This window comes from Pleuronectes platessa, chromosome 7, assembly GCF_947347685.1.
Source record: "Pleuronectes platessa chromosome 7, fPlePla1.1, whole genome shotgun sequence".
NCBI lineage: Eukaryota > Metazoa > Chordata > Actinopteri > Pleuronectiformes > Pleuronectidae > Pleuronectes > Pleuronectes platessa.
This window is the reverse complement of record NC_070632.1, coordinates 29,700,782-29,723,338: the sequence shown is the minus strand read 5'-3', so window position 1 is coordinate 29,723,338 and position 22,557 is coordinate 29,700,782. Positions and strand designations below refer to the sequence as shown.

The following is a 22,557-nucleotide window of genomic DNA, read 5'->3' as shown; positions in this document are numbered from 1 at the left end:
AGGGAGGCCGCCATTTTGGATTAAGTGGCCATTTTTTTTCCATATTCCACATTTTTACTTGATGCACTTGTCCCAGGGCTTTCATCAGATTAACTTCAAATTAAGATCAGTGCCATCACAACAAGATGGAGATAAAAAAGTGATTAAGAGATTGACCTTTCGTCACACCGTGTGACCGTGGCGTGGCGTCTTGAGTTTGATTAAACGCCATCAAAACACGAGGTTCTGTATCTCGGACATACATTGTCCAATCGAGTCCAAACTAGACATGTAAGACAAGGGTGCCATCCTGATGACATCTACACAGAAATTATGACTTGAAATTACAGCGCCCCCTGGTGGCTACAGGAAGTGACATGTTTTATACTTTGATGAACTGCTCCTGGCTGATTTACAATATACAGCTCAAATCAGATCAGTCAAGTCATTAGATCATGGTCAGAATTGTGACGTTTCCTCAAACCGTGTAAACATTGATGTGCGGCGAAGGATTTTCCTTCGCCAAAGGACATGATGTTATCATAACTCCACTGTGCATTGTCCTATCACTACCAAACTTCTGTCACATGGTCAGAGTCCAAGCCTGAACAGCTCTATGTGTCAATATTTCCTCAGTGTCATAGCGCCACCTACTGATTCGCCAGGAAAAAGGAAGTACTTTGTTAATCCACTCTGCATTATCCAACCGGCTCCAAACTACTGACCTATGATAACAATCCTGAATAGAACAGCTCCATATATGAATATTAGTTCAGGATCATAGCGCCACCTATTGATCAGTGTGAAAATTAAGTTGCGGAAACATTGTCCAATTGACACAAAATTTCTCACGCTACATCAGAGCGCCTACTTGAACAGATCTATATGTCTGTGCGTAATAATAGTGATGGCGCCACCTACTGGCAATCCTACTGCCGCAGAGCGCAAAACGCATTTAACGTGGAGAAGTGCATGCTCGATCGATGATGTGCGCTTGGTCATCGATTGCTCTCTCCACCGACCGCAACAGGCTTCAACGTGCGGGTGCTCGGGCCCGCAAGTGCTACAACGTAGCCCTAGTTATTATTATTTCCCTTTGGGGGGCTTTTTCAGGGTCTAGACATGCTCAAAAAGTTATGAAACTTTGCAGGAAATTCAAGGTCTGCGGATATTTTAGTATTCTGGAGTAATTGGAATTGGGCGTGGCAAAATGGCTCTACAGCGCCCCCTGGAACCAGCCCCTAGGTTTCCACATAACGGATTTTCATCAAAATCTGGATATAGGTGTATCGTGACCAGTCATGAAAAAAAGTCTCATGGAGCATTATGAAAAACGCAACAGGAAGTCCGCCATTTTGCTTTTAGTGGCCATTTTGGCAATATCCCACATTTTTACTTTTACGTACTTGTCCCAGGGCTTTCATCAGATCAACTTCAAATTCAGATGAGTGTCATCACAACAAGATGGAGATAAAAAATGATTGAGGGATTTTTTTTTTATCACACCGTGTGACCGTGGCATGGCGTTAAAAATTGGTTACACGCCATCAAAACACGGGCATCTGTATCTCGGACATACATGTTCCAATCAAGTCCAAACTAGACATGTAAGACAATAGTCCCCGCCTGATGACATCTATGCATAAATGATGACTTAAAACCGCAGCGCCCCCTGGTGGCAACAGGAAATGTCTTGTTTTTTGCTTGTCTTACACTTGGATGAATTTCTCCTCATCCACTGACCTCAACCATGTCAAACTGTATCAAATGGGTCCCAAGACATTGACAATGAAGACATAAGATTACCGTGACTTTTCGTCAAACGCCATATGAATGGCGTGGCATTAAAGTTCATCAACTCGCCGTGAAACACGAAATTGCTGTAACTTCAGTGTTCATGATTCTATCTCTCTCAAACTACATGTGTGTAACAACAGCCCCCCCCTGAAGATATTCATATGGTTTTAAGAAATGGGCGTGGCAAAAAAACTGACCAGCGCCCCCTATAGGGCAACCCCGGCACTACGATGGCCGACATTTATACAAATCTATCGGGACATGTGTCGTTTCATAACAAACAAAAAAATATCTTGGATAGGTATGCTTGACCAAACAGGGAGGCCGCCATTTTGGATTAAGTGGCCATTTTTTTTCCATATTCCACATTTTTACTTGATGCACTTGTCCCAGGGCTTTCATCAGATTAACTTCAAATTAAGATCAGTGCCATCACAACAAGATGGAGATAAAAAGTGATTAAGAGATTGACCTTTCGTCACACTGTGTGACCGTGGCGTGGCGTCTTGAGTTTGATTAAACGCCATCAAAACACGAGGTTCTGTATCTCGGACATACATTATCCAATCGAGTCCAAACTAGACATGTAAGACAAGGGTGCCATCCTGATGACATCTACACAGAAATTATGACTTGAAATTACAGCGCCCCCTGGTGGCTACAGGAAGTGACATGTTTTATACTTTGATGAACTGCTCCTGGCTGATTTACAATATACAGCTCAAATCAGATCAGTCAAGTCATTAGATCATGGTCAGAATTGTGACGTTTCCTCAAACCGTGTAAACATTGATGTGCGGCGAAGGATTTTCCTTCGCCAAAGGACACGATGTTATCATAACTCCACTGTGCATTGTCCTATCACTACCAAACTTCTGTCACATGGTCAGAGTCCAAGCCTGAACAGCTCTATGTGTCAATATTTCCTCAGTGTCATAGCGCCACCTACTGATTCGCCAGGAAACAGGAAGTACTTTGTTAATCCACTCTGCATTATCCAACCGGCTCCAAACTACTGACCTATGATCACAATACTATTCTGAACAGCTCCACATATAAATATTAGTTCAGGGTCATAGCGCCACCTACTGATCAGTGTGAAAATTAAGTTGTGTTAACATTGTCCAATTGACACAAAATTGCTCACGCTACATCAGAGCGCCTACATGAACAGATATATATGTCTGTGCGTAATAATAGTGATGGCGCCACCTACTGGCAAACCTACTGCCGCAGAGCGCAAAACGCATTTAACGTGGAGAAGTGCATGCTCGATCGATGATGTGCGCTTGGTCATCGATCGCTCTCTCCACCGACCGCAACAGGCTTCAACGTGCGGGTGCTCGGGCCCGCAAGTGCTACAACGTAGCCCTAGTTTGTTAATGTATGTTCCACCACTTTTGCTCTACACACGGACTGTTTACCTGCAGGCATCCAACGATTCTGCATATTAATATTTCAAATCTGCCCCAGATAACTGTCTGCGCTCTCTAGACACTGTATATCATGGTGCCTTAAGGTTTGTCACTGGTTGTAAAGCCCTCACTCACCGCTGCATCTTATATGCTCGAGTTGAGTGGCCATCTCTGGCAGCACGCCGCCTTATACATTGGCATATTTTTATTTATAAAGCTATCTTGGGTCTGCTCCCCCACTACTTATGTAAGTACATCTTTAAATCCCAGAGCAATTACTGCTTACGTTCAAATGAGCTTTATTTATTAGTTATGCCCAAAGTAAACACTGAATTTGGTAAGCACTGTTTTAAGTTCGCTGCACCTGCTGCTTGGAATGCACTGCAAAAAACTCTTAAGTTAAAGGAGCTCATAAACCTTGAAACTTTGAAGACTCGTGTGAGAGAAATTGGAGCGGCTTCATACCGCACTTGTTCTTGTTTTGGTGGGAATCCGGAGCTTTAGTCCTGTTGCCTTATCTTAAGGGAACAGGGAACTTATCTTATTTGATCTGTGTTATGTGATTTTTGTGTGTCTTGTGACTGTTGACATTTTTTGTATGCTGCGGTCTTGGCCAGGCTTCCCTTGGAAAAGAGGTCATTGTATCTCAACGGGACCGACCTGGTTAAATAAAGGCAAATAAAAAATAAATAAAACTAGGGCTACGTTGTAGCACTTGCGGGCCCGAGCACCCGCACGTTGAAGCCTGTTGCGGTCGGTGGAGAGAGCGATCGATGACCAAGCGCACTTCATCGATCGTGCAAGCACTTCTCCACGTTGCATGCGTTTTGCGCTCTGCGGCAGTAGGTTTGCCAGTAGGTGGCGCCATCACTATTATTACGCACAGACATATAGATCTGTTCAAGTATGCGCTCTGACTTAGCGTGAGAAATTTTGTGTCAATTGGACAATGTTTCCGCAACTTAATTTTCACACTGATCAATAGGTGGCGCTATGATCCTGAACTAATATTCATATATGGAGCTGTTCTATTCAGGATTGTGATCATAGGTCAGTAGTTTGGAGCCGGTTGGATAATGCAGAGTGGATTAACAAAGTACTTCCTGTTTCCTGGCGAATCAGTAGGTGGCGCTATGACACTGAGGAAATATTGACACATAGAGCTGTTCAGGCTTGGACTCTGACCATGTGACAGAAGTTTTGTAGTGATAGGACAATGCACAGTGGACTTATGAAAACATCGTGTCCTTTGGCGAAGGATGATCCTTCGCCGCACCTCAATGTTTAAATGGTTTGAGGAAATGTCACAATTCTGACCTTGATTCAATGACTTGACTGAGCTCATTTGAGCTGTATATCTTAAAGCAGCCAGGAGCAGTTCATCAAAGAATAAAACATGTCACTTCATGGTGCCACCAGGGGGCGCTGTGATTTCAAGTCATAATTTCTGTGTAGATGTCATCAAGCCGGAACTCTTGTCTTGCATGTCTAGTTTGGACTTGATTGGACCATGTATGTTCGAGATACAGATGCTCGTGTTTTGATGGCGTGTAACCAAACTTTAACGCCACGCCACAGTCACACGGTGTGAAGGAAAAAAAATCCCTAAATCACTTTTTATCTCAATCTTGTTCTGATGACACTCATCTGAATTTGAAGTTGATCTGATGAAAGCTCTACGACAAGTAAATCAAACTAAAAATGTAGAATATGGCTAAAATGGCCACTAAATCCAAAATGGCGGGCTTCCTGTTTAGTCTAGCATATCTATCCAAGAGACTTATTTGTGTGTTATGAAAAGACACATGCCCAAATCGATTTTTGTACATGTCGGCCAATCGTAGTGCCGGGGCTGCCCGTTAGGGGGCGATAGTCAGTTATTTTGCCACGCCCATTCCTTAAAACCATATGAAAATCTTCAAGGGGGGGATATTGTTGCACACATGTAGTTTGAGTGAGATAGAACCATGAACACTGAAGTTAAAGCAATTTCGTGTTTAACGGCGAGTTGATGAACTTTGATGCCACGCCATTTATTCAATATGTTGACTATAATACAGCATTAAAGTAAAATGATTGCAGCAAAGTAAAAAGATTAGACAGACACATAGCTTCACATCAACGTCAACATCAATACTCTGAATAAAGAGCTTTAGGAGACGTAATGCAACTTTAAAACAACTGCTCTTAAAATGCAGATGTGACTTTAAATGCTCACGTTTCAGTTGATCACAGTAAATCAGTTTCTGCAGAATAATAATCTGTGTAACGTAGTCAAGTCAAATGGGTTGACAAGTGTTAACACCCAACGTTAACTGTGTGGTTCATGCTCATTGGTGTTTCCATGGCAACATTCTTAAGTGTGGGCCGCTGCCCCAGAGCAGAGACGGACGGCAAGAGAGAAGCTTTTGACAGAGCAAGCACACAGACAGAAACACAAACGAATCAAATGACTTCAAAACAAGACTATAATGCTTGTGAGTCAAGTTTATTCACACACACATTCACCCTACTCTGCATATAAAATAAAATAAAATAAATTTTTCCACAAAGTACAGCTGTATTGAGGTTTCTGCACAACACCGCCATCTGGTGGGGCAGTGCCCAACGTGGCCAGAAACGACACTGACTATAATCATTGTTTGTAAATTATTTTTGTCATCTTTACTAATTTAATTCATGTCATTAGTGCATAATGTGCATTGTTTTGGTTGTATTTGACCTCATTTCAATGCCTTGATATCTTACTTAAAAAAAAAGGGAGAAATCGATTCCTGGCTTCCTGCTAAAAACGATGGTCTTCCTGCAACGCCCCCCCGCCCCCGCACTGTGTCACAGCCTATGGTCGCAGCGAACAACACGAAGTTATCACGCCGCTTGCAGGTGGAGGTGGATCTTTGTGCGCATGCGCTGTGTCACAGCCTATGGTCGCAGCGAACAACACGAAGTTATCACGCCGCTTGCAGGTGGAGGTGGATCTTTGTGCGCATGCGCTGTTTCTGGAATTTACCGCGTTAATCTCATTCTCTTCTGTTCAGTGTCGGTAGGCGGTAGGACGTGGAGGTAAGCAGGAGTATTTTTATTTTCTACTTTTGTGGTTGTCCCTTGTTTGATGTTGTATTTTGACAATTAACTAATTAAGAATTAGTATGTTCATGGTACAATTTGAACTGTTTTATGTTTTACAGAAAATGGAGAAACCCTCACCGACAAAGCTGCCGTCAATAGACGACACGGAGGTGGAGGGAGTGCGGCGAGCCCTCATGATCGCCGCTGTAAGTTATTAATACTGAATAAGTAATGAAATTGAAAATAAGACCGTTATCTGATGTGACTGTGGATAGATATAGGTTTAGTAAAGGTTTATTAAAATGTGATTGCGTTAAATGGCACATTCCAGTGAAAAACTGACTTTACGTGTTTAGAGTAGTGGCTGATAACACCCTAAATGTGCACTGTTTATTTTTGCGCGATTTTTTAATAGACCTTGCTTTTAAAGATACTCCTAAGCACACGCGTGGTTAGCGTGTGTTGTGTGAGGCGTGGTGCAGCTGTGTGTGTGTGTGTGTGTGTGTGTGTGTGAGTGAGTGGAAACATGATGAGCTGACTGAGTGGACGCTAAATAAATTTGGGTGAACAATTTGATCATATGGTTAAATGATAGTGTTGGAAGCACTGATAAGGGTTAAGAAAAAACTGACTTCATCATGGTGTTCTTAAATCCATATATACATATGTATTTTCTATTTGTAGTATACCTGTCGGGACGATGGGGTCGACAGGAGGGAGGTGTATGCCCTTAACCTTCAGGCAAGTGATCAGGCAATGAGTTGCCTGATAAAAAATGTGCGGCTCCGGCGAGCTGCCCAGCAGCAAGCTGCGTCTTACAAGGCGCAGCTTGCTGCTATGAAGGGCAGCTTAAAAGAGGCTTTGCAGCAGGTGGAGGTGCTGCAGGCCTGTGCTGTGTTCAGCAACGATGGTAAGTGTCTTGTTTCACAATTTGAGTTGTGTATTATGTTTATTGTGTGTGTGTGTGTGTGTGTGTGTTTTTTGGTTTCACTGCAGTATAGCAGGTTCCAGTCTTTTTTAAATGCAACACACTAAACGGGTACTTTGGTGGGTTGGAATTTACAACTAGTGGTTAGTCGTTTAAAATGAATAATTTTTTATAATAATGAATTTGATTTAGAAATGTCCTACATTGAGTTTGTTACTACTGTAAACTGGTTATTCATTTGTCCAGATGTGATGGAAGAGACGGAGGAGAAGGAGGAGAAGGAGGAGAAGGAGGAGAAGGAGGAGAAGGTGGAGAAGTTGGAGGAGGAACACATTAAATAAATTTGAAAAATATTCATGTGTTTCGTGTGATTCTTGTTTGAGTACTCTGTTAAGTGTTATTTTGCTTAGATGTGTGAATTTCTCATTTTAATATTGTAATATCTTTGTATGCAAGGGTGGGAGAGATGGTCTCCACTACACATATAATATGGATTTATTTTGCATTTAGTATTTTGTACCAGAATGTGGTAAACAAATCACCATTTTGGTACATGATATGTTGTAATAGTACAGTATCTCCATTTGCATCAAATTAACATCTTAGGGCATGTAGACGTCTTAGGAGTAAACCCCATACATATGCAATGTCATTATATAGAGCAGGGATTGATAATGAGTTTTTATAACAGTTGATCTCAATTTAAAAGAAATACTTTTTATGAAAATGTTCTATTCCAAAACATTTAAATGTATGCAGTCTCTCTTATGAAAATGGCTTATCTTAAAGTATTTTAAGTAATCTTTTACAGTCATTTTTTCCATTCACAAAAAGTTGATAATGAGTGAGATGCCATTTTGTTGAAGTTGGTCATGGTAAGACCTGTCATGCTTTTTTTATACCACTAGGTGTTAGTATTTAATCAAATGAAATGTTTATTCTTCTTTTCTAAAGTGTTCAATTGTTATTGTGACTCTTTTGTATTCATCTTTTCTGAAAGATGAATGTAAGGCGTTCACATCCACCTCCCCACAGTGACGCTGAATTCACTTCCTGTTATATCTATAATTGAAAATATAATCGCTCTTATTTTGACAACTTCCTTTTTCTGGCCCATAGACTGGTTTTACCTTGATTCTACAGATGCCGTGTATGTAAATAGGACTGGACCATTTAGTGTGCGATATCGGATAGGCTATCCGTCAAAAACAAAAACGAAACACACAATAAATTCATATCTGAAAATATAAAAAGTCGAAATTATTAATATGGCAATACATAATATTTCCGATACCTGAAGTAATGTGTTAATGTTCTTTTCACCCTTCGGTTCTTTGAATCATTTCAACAGCCACAGTTCCGAAACGGCGCTCTGATTGGTTGATTTGAATCTGCACCTGATGCATGGTATAACTACGCAGTGAGAAGCGAAATTCTCACTTCTGCCTTCTGGGTCACCGTGAGGTCTGAGGTACATTGAGAGCGAGAGAAAGAGCGAGAGAGATACAGCGAGAGAGAGATACAGCGAGAGAGAGATACAGAGATACAGAGAGAGACATCGTCCAGGACTTGTTTTGGACACGGTGAGTTTATTCTATATTTATTCAGTGTTGAGAGGGGCTCGCCTGTTAGCATGCTAATGCCGTTGTTAGCATGCTAATGCCGTTGTTAGCATGCTAATGCCGTTAGCCGTGAACAGTATGCATGCGTGTATAACTATCTTTTAACAAATGACTAATAAAACCTGGCCCTGGCTCAATGAAAGGGTTTTATACTATTAACTTTAATGTAATTTTGTTGAGACTATGTGCTCAGAGGAGAGGTAATGGTGACGAGGCAGTATTTCACCTATAGTGAGTGTTCCTTGCCTGCATCGATTTTAGCTGGCTTTCATTTATTTATGTGGATTACGACGTTATTTGCAACTACTAGTTTTGAGAAAATATGGCTGTGGATTTAAGCTGTTTGTAGTCTGGTCATGACTTCAGTAGAATCGCAATTGGGTTGGTTGGACCGGGAAAACAGCTAGCGGCCTAGTGGAGGTCGAAGCATGACGCCCTAAGCATGTAACAGCGTCTTCTTTACTTGTTTAGAATAGTTGCTGATAACACCCTAAATGTGCACTTATTATTTTGCGCAATTTTTTTATAGACTTTTCTTGTAAAGATACTCCAAAGCACACGCATATTAGGCGTGTGATGTGTGAAGGTCAGGTGATGCAGCTACCACGTGTCGTAGGCGTGTGCCGTGCTAGGCGTGGTGCAGCTGTGTGTGTGAGTGAGTGGAAACATGAGCTGACTGAGTGAACGCCAAATACATTTGGGTGAATCATATGGTTAAATGATAGTGTTGGAAGCACTGATAAGGGTTAAGGGTAAAATGAGCCCCTTTTTACATTTCATGATTTACAGTGATTAATAATAATCGATTAATATGTTTAAAAAAAATTGACAGAAAGCTACTTTTTAACCTTTCCAGCAGTTACTCTTGTACAGTGATGTTTTTACTTGTATTACAGACATTTTATGACTATAATTTCATCGTCAGATACCTAGAATTTAATTCTGACTTGTCATAATCCAAGTTTGAACTAGTTTGTATGGTGTCATATTTAAGACTAGTCAGAATTAAACATTTATCGGAAACTGGAATGAAAGATAATTTTTTATTATAATATTATTCAACTGATTTGTAGATTTCTATAAATAAATAAAACGCATGAATTACAAAAGTACTGCTGTTGTCCTTTACTTATTGCATAATGAAATGTGCACATTTCAATTAAAATGGTCAGCAGTAATGTATTTTCAGCTGGAACTTAGTTGGCTGCATCAAATATATGTGCAGTTGCCCTGAAAAGGGATGTTGCTTACAGATGTTTTAAAAAAATGTAGTTATTAAATTGTTGTGGCTAGAAGTCTTCCCTTTTTTTGACTACTAATTGAATGTGCTTACATATTTTTAGATGCCCCGTCTCAAGTCCAAGTGGCGTTCTGACTATGCCAGGCGCCAGTTGGAACAGCGGAGCATTTTGCTTCATGGACCACACAATCAGCGATCGGAGAGCTGTACACGTATGTTGTTGTTTTTATTCACGTGTCAAATTAATGTTGTATAGGTTTTTTATGCAAGACAGTTATTGGTTTCCTCAATGCAATGTTTTATCAGGTTTTTGTTCTGTTTGTGAATAACAAAATTACTTTGTGAAGATCTGTAAAAGTGAAGTAAATGTTTTTCTTGATTGTTTTACCTATAGGCCATGGTACAGGGCGTAGGCATGCAGTGCTGAAATGGCCGATTTCGGCTCATACCGATAAAAGCCACAAATTGGTCCTTCCTGCTGAGTGCCCTGACAAGAAGGTAATTCTATTTCACAATTTATAAACAAAACTTATTGTGTTCTGTTTTTTTTTTTATTTTTTTTTTTAATAAGTAGGGATAGTTATAATCAAAGGATCTGTTTCTGTTCCAGTTTGTTCTGATTGTTGGGGACTCCCATCTACGTGCCATCGTAGATGGATTTGTCAAGATGCCAGAGGGGCCGCTTTCCTTTGGTGTCATGTCAACGCCGGGGGCTTGTGCGTCACAGTTGAGGACCGAGGTGCTTCATGCTGTAGTGCCTCGGTCCCCTGATGCTGTGTGTGTACTGGCTCCTAGCAACAACTTGACAGCCAGCAAGACGCCTTGCGATGCAGGTGTTGAGTTTGGCCTGTACCTGGATGCTGTCCGCAGTCGCTGGCCAAAGGTACGTTTAATTAAAAAAAATATCATTTAATATTAGTGTAGTTGTTCTTCAAAGTAAAATAATTTTTTAAGAAAAAAATACTGTCGTAAATAACCACTGTTGTTGTTAGGTGTTTGTCCTGGACTTTCCTCCACGCCTTACCATTGAGGAGGATCAGCAGGAATTTTATCGCCAAGAGTTCCATCGTGTGGCGGCAAAGGCTGGTATGTAAAGAAAGGCTTTTGGTCTAATTAGCTACATGCATCAACATTTTGAATATATAATTTCAGTAGTTAATGTGCGTTTGTTTGATTTAAAGGCGTGAAGTACTACTCCATAGCTGAGCGCTTTCCTTTGGATTACACTGACCTGTGGAGTAGAGATGGTGTAAGTATGATGCTATGAAATGACAAATTAACTGTTTTTAGTTGATGTTGTCAGGACAATTCATAGATTAACATTTCTGTTTTCTAAGCACATTTTCAATAATTGTTTTTACAGGTCCACCTTAGCGATCGCGAAGGTATGGGCATTCTGGTTCAGGTACTGTGGGATGCTTCCTTTCAGGAAGTATGGCCACCTCTACCAAAGCCACAGGTTTCTCCGAGGGCATCATCTCCTCCTACTTCCAGCATTGTTCCAAGACTGGTTGTTAGCCTGCCTGTTAAGGGGGAGGTCATCGTTCCACCAAGACGAAACCCTTTGGCATGGACGATTGTTGGGAATGGCAGCAAGGTAATCATTTTCTCTTTGTACAGACTATGAAAAGTAATATTTCTTAAGCAATTTCTTAGTAATCATCAATTGTTAATTAATACAATCTATAATATTTCTCATTACAGCAGTCCATCCGTGCAATGAAGAGAAAGCGCAGGATGGATGAGCAGCAGGTTTGCATCATTCTTAACTATAGCTGCTTATTGATATGTATGTGTATGGTTTGCCTTTTTAAAAAGATGCATTTTCACTGATTGGCCTTCTGCATTTCATTTCACAGGTGGACACAACTTCAGGCCTGGAGGAGTGTTCCATCCCGCTGAATCCTCGCAGGTTCAGCAGTGCTGTGCTGGATGCGATGGATCATGTTGTTCCATCGCATCTTTCCAGCCCTTCATGGACAGATGTTCCACAAGTTACAAAGGTAATTGCATGCAAGTCTAAAGTGTTGGTTATACCATCTGAATAAATATTCAATACTGGTTAAAATGACCATGAGGAGCTGTGCTTGATAATGGCTTCAAAACAATTTTGTTTATTTTTCTTTCATTAGAAATCAAAAGTGGAACATCGTAGAGCCATTGCCTCCAAGAAGAGAGTGCCCTTGCGGCAGGTTTGTTTGATGCAATATTTCATCTATTTTGTTTCATAGTTTTTTACAGCTTGATGAAAGTTAGCCACAAAGTCTCATGTTTGAAGTATTTAGTGTGACACAATGGAGGAAAAAATAATTCAGTGGATGCAGCTAATTCAGTTTGTTTATTTATTTAATATTTTCTAGGCGGAGGCAAGTGTTGTGGAGGTGTTGAAGGCGTCACCCTCCTCTGATGTGAAAGAGGACTTTCCAGACCGGGTATGTGTTTTTTAATGGAATTGTGCATGCAAAGAATTCAGAATTGTTTGTAAGGTTTGAGACTTGCATATGTGTCTGTATTAATTTGTGAAACCATGGGTGGAAACAATAATTTTAATTCACTTTGCAGTTCATTTAATTGTTTTTTGAAATTATTGTTTAGATGGAAGTTACACCGAGCCTGCCGATGTCTGTGGAGCCGGAGCTTGGGTCTGCTGAGGCAGCCCCTGCGTCTGCACTTGCCCCTGCTGTGGAGGATGAGGTAGCGGAAAGTGTTTGTTTTGTTTTTTTTCTATGCGGAATGATGTATTTGTATTGCCATTCATGTAGTGAAAGCAAACATATTTTGTTTTGACTTTATCACACTCATGACGGATTTATTCAATTGTAGTCTCCCTTTATTGCAGGTGCCAGAGATGGGTGTGCGGAAGCGCCGCAGGCCAAGATCCGACAATGGTGAGGTTATTGCTAACCCTTTTGATTGCAGGTGTGCTGTTAAGTCTCCGATGGCGGTGCTGACAGGGATGTGTGCTGGGGCAACAAGAGCATCAAATGGTAAAGTGCGTGGTTCTCTTGTTTGTAGTGTTGTGGCTGCTATGAAGCATGTGTCTGTTCCTGTGTGCACTTGGGATGAAAGTGATGTAGATGAGATACAGGTTACAGGGATAAAGTTGAGCAAACGTGTTGTTGAGTACTGGTGGGAAAGTTCAGCTAACCGCAAACGGTTCTGCAAGCTACTTGAACACCAAAGACTGTTTGGCAGGATGCAGAGTGTGTCTGTTGGTCCACCAAAGATGGAGGTCTTTGACATGAATCAAGAATGTAAGTTGTATGAGGATCTGCAAGAAATGCTGTTGAGTGATGGCATGTGTCTGCTGGAAATTCAGGGTTCAACTGTTGTTATCATCCACCACCAAGACTACTACGTTGTAGTTGATTGTGGAGCATGCAGTGAGTCTGGCTTGCCAAGGAGGAATGGCAGTAGTGTGGCTGTTTTTAATACAAACCTCAATGACCTGATGCTCCATATCCGTGCTGTGAGACAAGAGCTTCGAGCGAAGATCTACAGAATCAGCAGCCTGTCTGTGAAGGCAGATGATGTGACTGATATCACAGAGGGTGCTACAGTGTGTAGGGACAGCAACATTTCTGTCACAAAAGAGGACGTAACAGTTGTCGCAGAGAGTGTGGCAGTGTGTAGGGACAATAGCGTTTCTGTCACCACAGATGAAATGACAGTTGTCACAGAGAGTGTGAGATTTGGTGGAGACAGCATCATTGACATTGACAGTAGATCTGAGGATGTAGAGGATTGTTTTGTTGCTGCCCAGGAAGGCCTTTTACTGCCTGTCATTGGATCATTTCATCAGGGTGATGATCGTTTCATGTACGGTGGACAACAGTGTATGGCTATCAGTCTGGTTGGAATAGCAAGACATACGTTTGACAGCGTGTTTTCGTGGACGACGGCTGAGCTTGACAAGGTTTTACTTTTGGGTGATCAGCTGTATACAGATTTGAGGGATGGCGGCAGGATTAGTGGGAAATCTGAGCTGTTGTGCATTCCAGATCTTCCAAAACAGTTTGCTGTTGATGGACACAATTTGGCATTTGTGTATGGAGATTGTGTATCTGGCCATGTTGATGTTGTTGCAGGAGAGTTGATTGATGCCGGTGTGCAATGCCCTTTAAAATGTGGACTTCAAGAGATGTGTGTGAAATATGACGCATGCTTTTTCACAGTAGGTGGTAATACATCTGCCATCATAGGTCACAATGGATGTTATGCAGTCATTGATTCTCATGCACGCAACGAAGATGGGATGATGGATGGTGATGGGAAAAGTGTCGTCGTGTATTTTTCTTGTCTTGATTTTTTGTTTGATCACATTTGGCTGTTTTCAAGACATTTGTCTGAAGGTCAGAGAGTGTTTGAGATTACAGGTGCTTGTGTCAGTAAGCAAGAGTCAAGTGAGGAGGTTTGCATGTTCTTTGATCCAATAACCATTCCACAAGTCAATGAGGATGAAGTCCCACGTACTTTGGCTCAGGAAACCGTCTTTGTTAAGAGTCACAAAAACACAAATACAATGTCAAAGGATGCAGCAATGGCGTATTGTGATTCTGAAAAGGTGCAATCAATTCATGATGATGCTACTCTACATGCATCTGATGAAGATGATGTTGTTGTCAGTGAAGTCATAACTAAAACACTGCAGTTCAACCCACTTTGCAGTGATGTTGTTCAAACTTTGTGTACAAAGTTAAATGTACTGTCAGAAAAGGTTGATGCACAATCAGTACAAGTTGGGGACTTGGGTGTTCCGTGCAAGAACGTGAACATAGTTGCTGATGGCAATTGTTTTTTCAGGGCAGTTAGTCACGCTGTGTGTGGGACACAGTTACATCATAAAAAAATACGCGCGTCTGTGTGTAAGCATTTGCAAAACAGCGATGGGGCGTATAACAGTTTATTAAGATCTGGATATGATTCAATGCAACAGTATCTCGAAATTTCTAAAATGAAGTATGTTGGTAGTTGGGCTACAGAAATTGAGATTCAAGCTGTTTCAGATTGTTTTGGAGTACATGTTTTCACATTTCATGACAACCGCTGGATTAAATACAGTTCTTTGAATAATGTGTTGTCAAATCAGGGGATTTATCTCGAAAACTGTAATGGCAATCATTATGAAACAGTTGTTTGTGTTCAACAGCTTCATGGGCAAAGTTGTTATGGTTATTGCAAGGAAACCATATCTTCTGTCACAGGTCGTGCTTTAAGACAGCGGGCTAAGGGAAAAGATCACTGTGTAGATGGTGAGCATGTACATGCAGTTTTCCCATCAACTAGTACATTCACACATGCAGCTGATACGTTGGATTTGATTAAACACGAACCAACTACAGTGGCTGCTAGTAACTATAGCGACTTAAGATTTAAGCCATTGACATTAAAAGTTGCACGCACATTATGTAACAAGTGTGATATAGACTTTGAAAAACCAGATGTACAAGGAGCGAAAGTGTCTGAGTACTTGGGTGATGTCTGTAAGACAGAAAGCATTGTTAAAGATGGCAATAGTTTTTTTAGGGCAGTAGCACAAGTTATCAGTGGCTCACAGAAACGTCACCTGAAGGTCAGGCGTGCTGTAGTACAGTATATGGAAAAGAATGGTGGTGATCTTCTGCAGTTGGTGGATAGAGAATATAAGTCACTGTCAGATTACATTACCAAAACAAAAGTGAAATATGTCGGACATAGTGCCACGAATGTGGAAATTCAAGCTACCGCAAATGCATTTGGTTTAGATATACATTGCTTTGGTGTAGGGACTTGGCAGTCATTTACTTGTAAAAGTAAAGTGTTTGATGAAGGGATATATTTGAAGCAGTGCGATAATAATCATTATGAGCAAGTTGTGTGTGTCAAAAGCAAAGAACAGCTTAATTGCACTGGGTTGTGTGACGTTGGTACATCTGAGACAAAATACATGTGTAGAAGGGACATCAGCATTTCAAATGGCAGACATAGTAGTCAAAATGTTAAGGAAGGGAGCATAAAGAAATATGACAGCAAGTCATATAGATGGAAAGTTAGGGAATCAAGCATATGGAAATATAAAGTAAATGTGTTACATAGGCAAAATGTTAAGGACAGGAGCACAGGGAAATATAGGGATAATGTAGTTCATCGACAGAAAGCAATGGAGAGCAGCATAGGGAAATATAGGGATAATGTAGTTCATCGACAGAAAGCAATGGAGAGCAGCATAGGGAAATATAGGGATAATGTAGTTCATCGACAGAAAGCAATGGAGAGCAGCATAGGGAAATATAGGGATAATGTAGTTCATCGACAGAAAGCAATGGAGAGCAGCATAGGGAAATATAGGGATAATGTAGTTCATCGACAGAAAGCAAAGGAGAGCAGCATAGGAAAATATAAAATAAATACTGTTCATAGGCAGAACGTTAAGGAAAGAAGCATAGGGAAATATAAAGACAACGCGTTGCATAGGTTAGAGATTAAGGCACTAAACAAAAGGAAATATTGGTTGAATCCAATGCATAGGCAAAATGTGAGAACCAGGAATCAAAGGGAATATCATGTAAATCATGAATATAAAATGCGTGTTGCAGCAGGTAACAAACGTAAAAGGCAGGAAAAGAAAGTTAAGTCAGAAGAAATTGACTTTGTTATGCAGCAGTTTTTGGATAAAGTGAAAGACGGACCGGATTTTGTGTGTTGCGTCTGCCATAGGATGTTATTTTGTCATCAAGTTTTACTTTGTAAAAGAGGGCACTACAATAAGAGTACTGCAATAGCTTCTCTTGCTGATAAATGTATCAATGAGAAGTACGTGCACAAATGCAGTGGTGATTGTGTGTTGCCATGTCGGTTGATGGATACACCTAGGAGTCAGTTGTGGATCTGTTACACTTGCCATGGTAAGATTAACAAAGGTGTATTGCCTCCTGAATGTGCAATGAATAATATGGCTGTTGATCCCATTCCGGCTGAGTTGGCGTGTTTGAACAGTTTAGAGCAGCATTTAATCGCTTTAAATATTCCGTTCATGAAGATGTTGGCGTTACCCAAAGGAGGGCAAAATGGAGTCCATGGTCCTGTAACGTGTGTTCCAGCAAATATTGTGCAAACTAGCAATTTGTTGCCACGTTCTAGTATGGAAGGATCATTGTTGCCAGTGAAGTTGAAGCGAAAGCTTACTTACAAAGGTCATTACGAGTATCAATTTGTTGATGACATGCATATCCGAAAGGCATTGAAGTTGTTAAAAGACACTAATGTGCATTATAAAGATGTGGTGTTCAATGAGGATTGGTCGAATGATTTTTGTAAGGAAACACATTCTGATGTGTCAGAAAAGGACACTGATTGCACTGGAGATGGTGCTGGAGTATCTGCTGATAATGGTGAGGACGAGCTCCTGCATGACAGACAGCAGCATTGTATGTATCAGGACACATGTCTGATGCCAGTGGACATTGGTCAGGAAGCACTGGATCAGTCTTTTGACAATGTCTTGAACTTGGCTCCAGCTGAAGGGAACAATCCTGTGCGACTGTTATCTGATGATACAAATGAGGCCAAATGTTTCCCTGTTTTGTTTCCAAAAGGCTGCCCTACATATCGGGATTTTCGTCAACATCGATTGACATCGTCACGCTATTTTAATAATCGCATCTTACATGCTGATGGTCGTTTTGCGCGGAATGTGGAGTATATCTTTTTTGCTCTGTATATGTCAGAGGTAGAACAAGTTGTCTCGTGTGTATCTATAGCATTGAGGAAAGGACGAGGTGGCAAATTCCAAAAAGTTCCTGGAGATGTATTGAATAATGAGGAGGGTTTGAAGAGGTTGTTGGAATATGATGATGGGTTTCGTTTTCTTAAACCGATTAGAGGAACCCCATCTTTTTGGCAGGGAGCGCAACGTGAACTGTTGGCTTGTGTTCGTCAACTTGGTATTCCTACATGGTTTGCCTCATTTTCCTGTGCTGATATGCGGTGGAAGAACCTTCTGACTAGTATTTTGACACAGGAAGGTAGAACAGAAACGGTCGAGGAACTAGAATGGGCGGAAAGGTGTGAACTTTTACGTCGTAATCCTGTCACTGCGGCAAGACTGTTTGATTTTCGATGGCATTGTTTTTTGAGGGAAGTTTTGATGTCTCGATATAATCCTATTGGTAAGATTACCGATTATTACTATCGTGTGGAATTCCAGCAACGTGGCTCACCACACATTCATGGTTTGTTTTGGATAGAAGATGCACCTGTCATTGACAGAAACACAGATGAGGAGGTAGTTGCATTTATTGATAAGTACGTGACTTGTGAATTACCTACAGAGGATGAGACACTGTTAGAGATTGTTACAGCTGTGCAAACACACTCAAAGCGTCATTCCAAAACGTGTAAGAAGAAGGGTACAGTTTGTCGTTTCACTTTTCCTAGGTTGCCATCTTTAGAAACATTTATATCTCGTGGTGTTGGTGCAGATGATGAGAAGTCAGATATGAGAAAGGAGGATGCAGTGAAAATCCTAAATGATCTGAAGGCTGCTATTTTGGATGGTAAAGCAGATGGTGTATCTGTCCAACAGTTGTTTGCGCAAGTAGGTATAACTCAAGCAGATTTGCAAGCTGCTTGTAGGTCTTATGGTAGGAAAACGGAGGTGGTTTTGAAGAGGCGGATTGATGCGATCTGGATTAATCACTACAGCAAAGTACTGCTCAAAATATGGAATGCAAACATTGACATCCAATTTGTTTCTGATGCTTATGCTTGTGTTGTGTACATCATTTCGTATATTTCAAAAGGGGAAAGAGAAATGGGAATGTTACTGGCAAATGCACAGAGGGAGGCAGCCAAGGAAGGGAATGCTAGTGCAAAAGATACGTTAAAGAATCTAGGGAGTGTGTATTTACACAACAGAGATGTTTGTGCTCAGGAGGCTGTATATAGGTTAGCAAACATGCATCTGAAGGAGTGTTCAAGAAAGGTCGTATTCGTGCCAGTAGGGGAAAATGCTGTTAAAATGAGTTTGCCTTTAAGTGTGTTAAAACAGAAGGCATCATCGAAGGACCTCAGCACAGAAGACATGTGGATGACTAGCTTGGTTGACAGGTATAGGAGTAGACCAAAAGACAGTACTTTTAATGACATGTGTTTGGCAACATTTGCGTCAGAGTATCGCATATTGTCAAAGAATGAACGGTCCCCAAATAGGATTGCATTGAGCAATGATTGTGGGTTTATTTTGAGAAGAACTCGAACCCAACCGGCCGTCATTCGTTATGTACGATTTTCAGAAACCAAGAGTCCAGAATTGTTTCATCAGAGCATTCTGCAAATGTTTTTGCCGTATCGGATGGATGTGCAGTTGAGACCAGAAGGTTTTGTGACATTTGAGGAGTTTTACAGAGGAGGTCATGTTAAGTTAGATGATGGATGGCTGCATTCAGTCAAGTCAGTTGTTGATGTAAATAGAAAGTTGTATGAAATGGATGCAGATGTGTTAGACGACATCCAAAACACCATTGACAGGGATGGCATTATAGAAGACGCCTGGTGCAAATTGTGTCCAGAAGCAGAAATGGATCGTTTAGAGTGTGTGCAGTTACGTGCAGATGAGAATCAGGTAGTGGATGAGCACACCGATCTTATTCCGGATTTAGCAGTAACTCGGGAGCAAGTGGCCCATTTAGAAAAGAGAGCTAACGTCATGTGTCGAAATGATGGTCTGGCTTTGATAAGATCTCTGAATGAGACACAGATGTGTATTTTTTATCAGATTAGGCAGTGGTGCTTAGCTAAGGTAATGGGGGAGAAGCCAGACCCATTACACGTGTTCATTACAGGTGGTGCTGGTACTGGTAAAAGCCATTTAATAAAGGCTATTCAGTACGAAGCAACGAGGCTATTGTCAACAGTGAGTCGTCAACCAGATGATATTTGTGTGTTGTTGACAGCTCCGACTGGGATAGCTGCCCATAATTTACACGCTAGTACCATTCACAGTGCTTTAAGCATTGGGGTGGATGTACGCTTACCTTACATACCTCTAGGTGAAGAGAAGGTGAACTCCTTGCGTGCCAAATATAGAAGTTTGCAGATTTTGATCATTGATGAAATTTCCATGGTGAGTCATAACCTGTTGGCTTATATCCATGGAAGATTACGTCAGATGAAACAAAGTCGTGATTTAGCTCCTTTTGGTAATGTCAGTGTAGTTGTGGTTGGAGATTTTTTCCAGTTGCCTCCTGTTAGAGGGAAACCCCTGTATGTAAACAACATTGGTTTTGATTTGTGGATGAACATATTCAAGGTTGTAGAGTTACATACAGTAGTACGGCAACAAGATGATGCTTTTGCTCAGTTGTTGAACAGAGTTAGAACTCGTTCAAAAGGGACCCCAATGTTAGCTGGTGACATTGAGATTTTAAAACGATGTGAAACTGGTGAAGTCAGCTCAGCTTTACACATTTTTTCTACCAACAAACAGGTAAATGAGCATAATGTTGTCCAACTTGCAAAGACTTGTCCTGATTTTGTTGAGATAAAGGCTCAAGATTTTGTCAATTGTAAGGCAACAGGCAAGTTGAAGTTGATGAGTGGGCATCATTCACGAGTTCAGAACACGTGTTTGGATGAATCACTGGCTTTGGGGATAGATGCTCGTGTCATGCTTATTAAGAATGTAGACGTAGCAGACGGACTGGTAAATGGAGTATGTGGCACTGTAACCCATATTGTTTACCCGAGTGATAGTAGAAACTTCCCTGACACAGTGTATGTTAAGTTTGATGACAATCAGGTCGGTGCAGAGATGAGGAAACGCTGTGCGTATTCTGTAGCAGTTGAGATGGGCTCTACTGGTATTAGACCAGAGGAGGAAAGAGTAACCACTAAGGGCGGTTTGCGCCGGCAATTTCCACTGAAACTTGCTTGGGCTTGTACTGTACACAAAGTACAGGGTCTAACTGTTGATGAGGCTGTAGTGTGTCTCAAAAGAATCTTTGCACCTGGACAGGCATATGTGGCATTAAGCCGTGTTAGAAGTTTGTCAGGGTTGGTGATACAGGATTTTGAAGATAAGGTCATATATTGCAAGGATGACATTAAAGATGCAATTAAAAACATGCCTCCCTTCTTGGTCGAAAGTATTTCAAGGCAAAGCTTCACAAATGCAAACACGCATAGTTTCACATTGTTTTTGATTAATGTGCAAAATTTAAGCCGACATATTACAGATTTGGTGTCATGTACAAAGCATTTGCAGCTTAACTGTATTGCTGTTACAGAAACATGGCTGCCTGAAGCTTTCTCAAGCGAATCTGTAAAGATTCAAGGTTACAGCTTTCAAAACCAGCCACGTAGTTCGTCTTATAGTAGCAGTAACCACACATTGGCAAACATACAAGAACAACAACATGGTGGAGTTGGCATGTATAGTTTAGATAGTTTACCATATGAGGTCATCAAAGTACCGCATTTGAGTTTGGAATGTTTAGTGTACAACTACACAACATCCAGGATACTGATAGCAGTCGTTTATCGGCCGCCATCTTATCCTATGTCTCAATTAAAAGACAATCTGACCAAGTTAATTAATTGGTTAGAGCCAATAAGTACCACAGTTGCTGTAATAGGAGATTTCAATGATAATATTTTCAAATCTTCTAGTATTTCGAACTTTATGGCAGAGAAAGGATATATCCAATATGTCACCCAAGCAACAACTGAGAAGGGTACATTAATTGACCACATCTATATTAAAACTACATTTTATGACATAGAAACTGTAGTTTCGCCAACATACTTTAGTGACCACGAGGGGATTACATGTTCTTTTACATCTAGGTCGATGGACATGGACCTTGGAGTAGAACAGCTGTAGGTGGTTGCATTGTAGTTAGTTTGTAGTTTGCATGTCATTTTAATGGTTGTATTGTTGAAGGTTTTTTTCCCTGTATCATAAAAGCATTTCTAACATTTATTGACAAACAAAAGTCTCATATTAAAAACTGCACTAAGTTTGCAGCTACTTCTATTGGAAAAAATTTAGTAGGTTTGTTGTAATAAACAATGTTTACACAAAAGCTTTTATGATGCAGGTTTTGCTATACCTTGATTGTGATGTCAAAAAGTAAAAGGCTCCGGATGGAATTCCCAGTTTACTGGTGACAGGGTTCGATTCCCTGCGGTGTCCTGACTTGATGACTTGGCATTTACATTAAAGGCCTTTTTTTTATTTAAATTTTAAAACTTTGCTTACAAAGTTAAGTATTTGCTTTCATTAACCAAAGTAAAGTGTATATATTTTTATAAACTACATTCAGCAGTCAATGTATTTTATAAGTTACCAATACAATGTCCACTGTATATTCAATGCATAGCAAAATTACATGTCTTTGTGCATTAGAGCATTTTTCTACTCATATGTTCTTTGTCTGTCATCCCTCATGAGGGTGGATCCTGATGGTGACAGTGGATCAAGATGATGGATTGTGGACTATGGTGGCTTCTGATTGTGGTGTTGGATCA

General features: G+C 40.7%; 1 protein-coding gene across 1 annotated transcript; it reads left to right on the top strand.

Moving 5' to 3' along the window:
* Positions 1–10,153: 10,153 nt before the first annotated feature.
* On the top strand, positions 10,154–21,910 carry LOC128444813 (uncharacterized). Its single transcript, XM_053427469.1, has 11 exons — positions 10,154–10,262; positions 10,445–10,548; positions 10,661–10,933; positions 11,043–11,136; positions 11,232–11,299; positions 11,414–11,647; positions 11,910–12,053; positions 12,411–12,482; positions 12,646–12,744; positions 12,890–15,270; positions 16,450–21,910. The coding sequence occupies exons 1-11, from the start codon at positions 10,154–10,156 to the stop codon at positions 21,908–21,910; spliced, it is 9,039 nt and encodes a 3,012-aa protein (XP_053283444.1).
* The last annotated feature ends 647 nt before the right edge of the window (positions 21,911–22,557 follow it).

Coding starts and splice junctions, on each gene's coding strand:
- LOC128444813 (XM_053427469.1), top strand. CDS start 10,154: ATGCCCCGTCTCAAGTCCAAGTGGCGTTCTGACTATGCCAGGCGCCAG. Junction 11,300..11,413: donor ACCTGTGGAGTAGAGATGGT/GTAAGTATGATG, acceptor TTGTTTTTACAG/GTCCACCTTAGCGATCGCGA. Junction 11,648..11,909: donor TTGTTGGGAATGGCAGCAAG/GTAATCATTTTC, acceptor TTCATTTCACAG/GTGGACACAACTTCAGGCCT.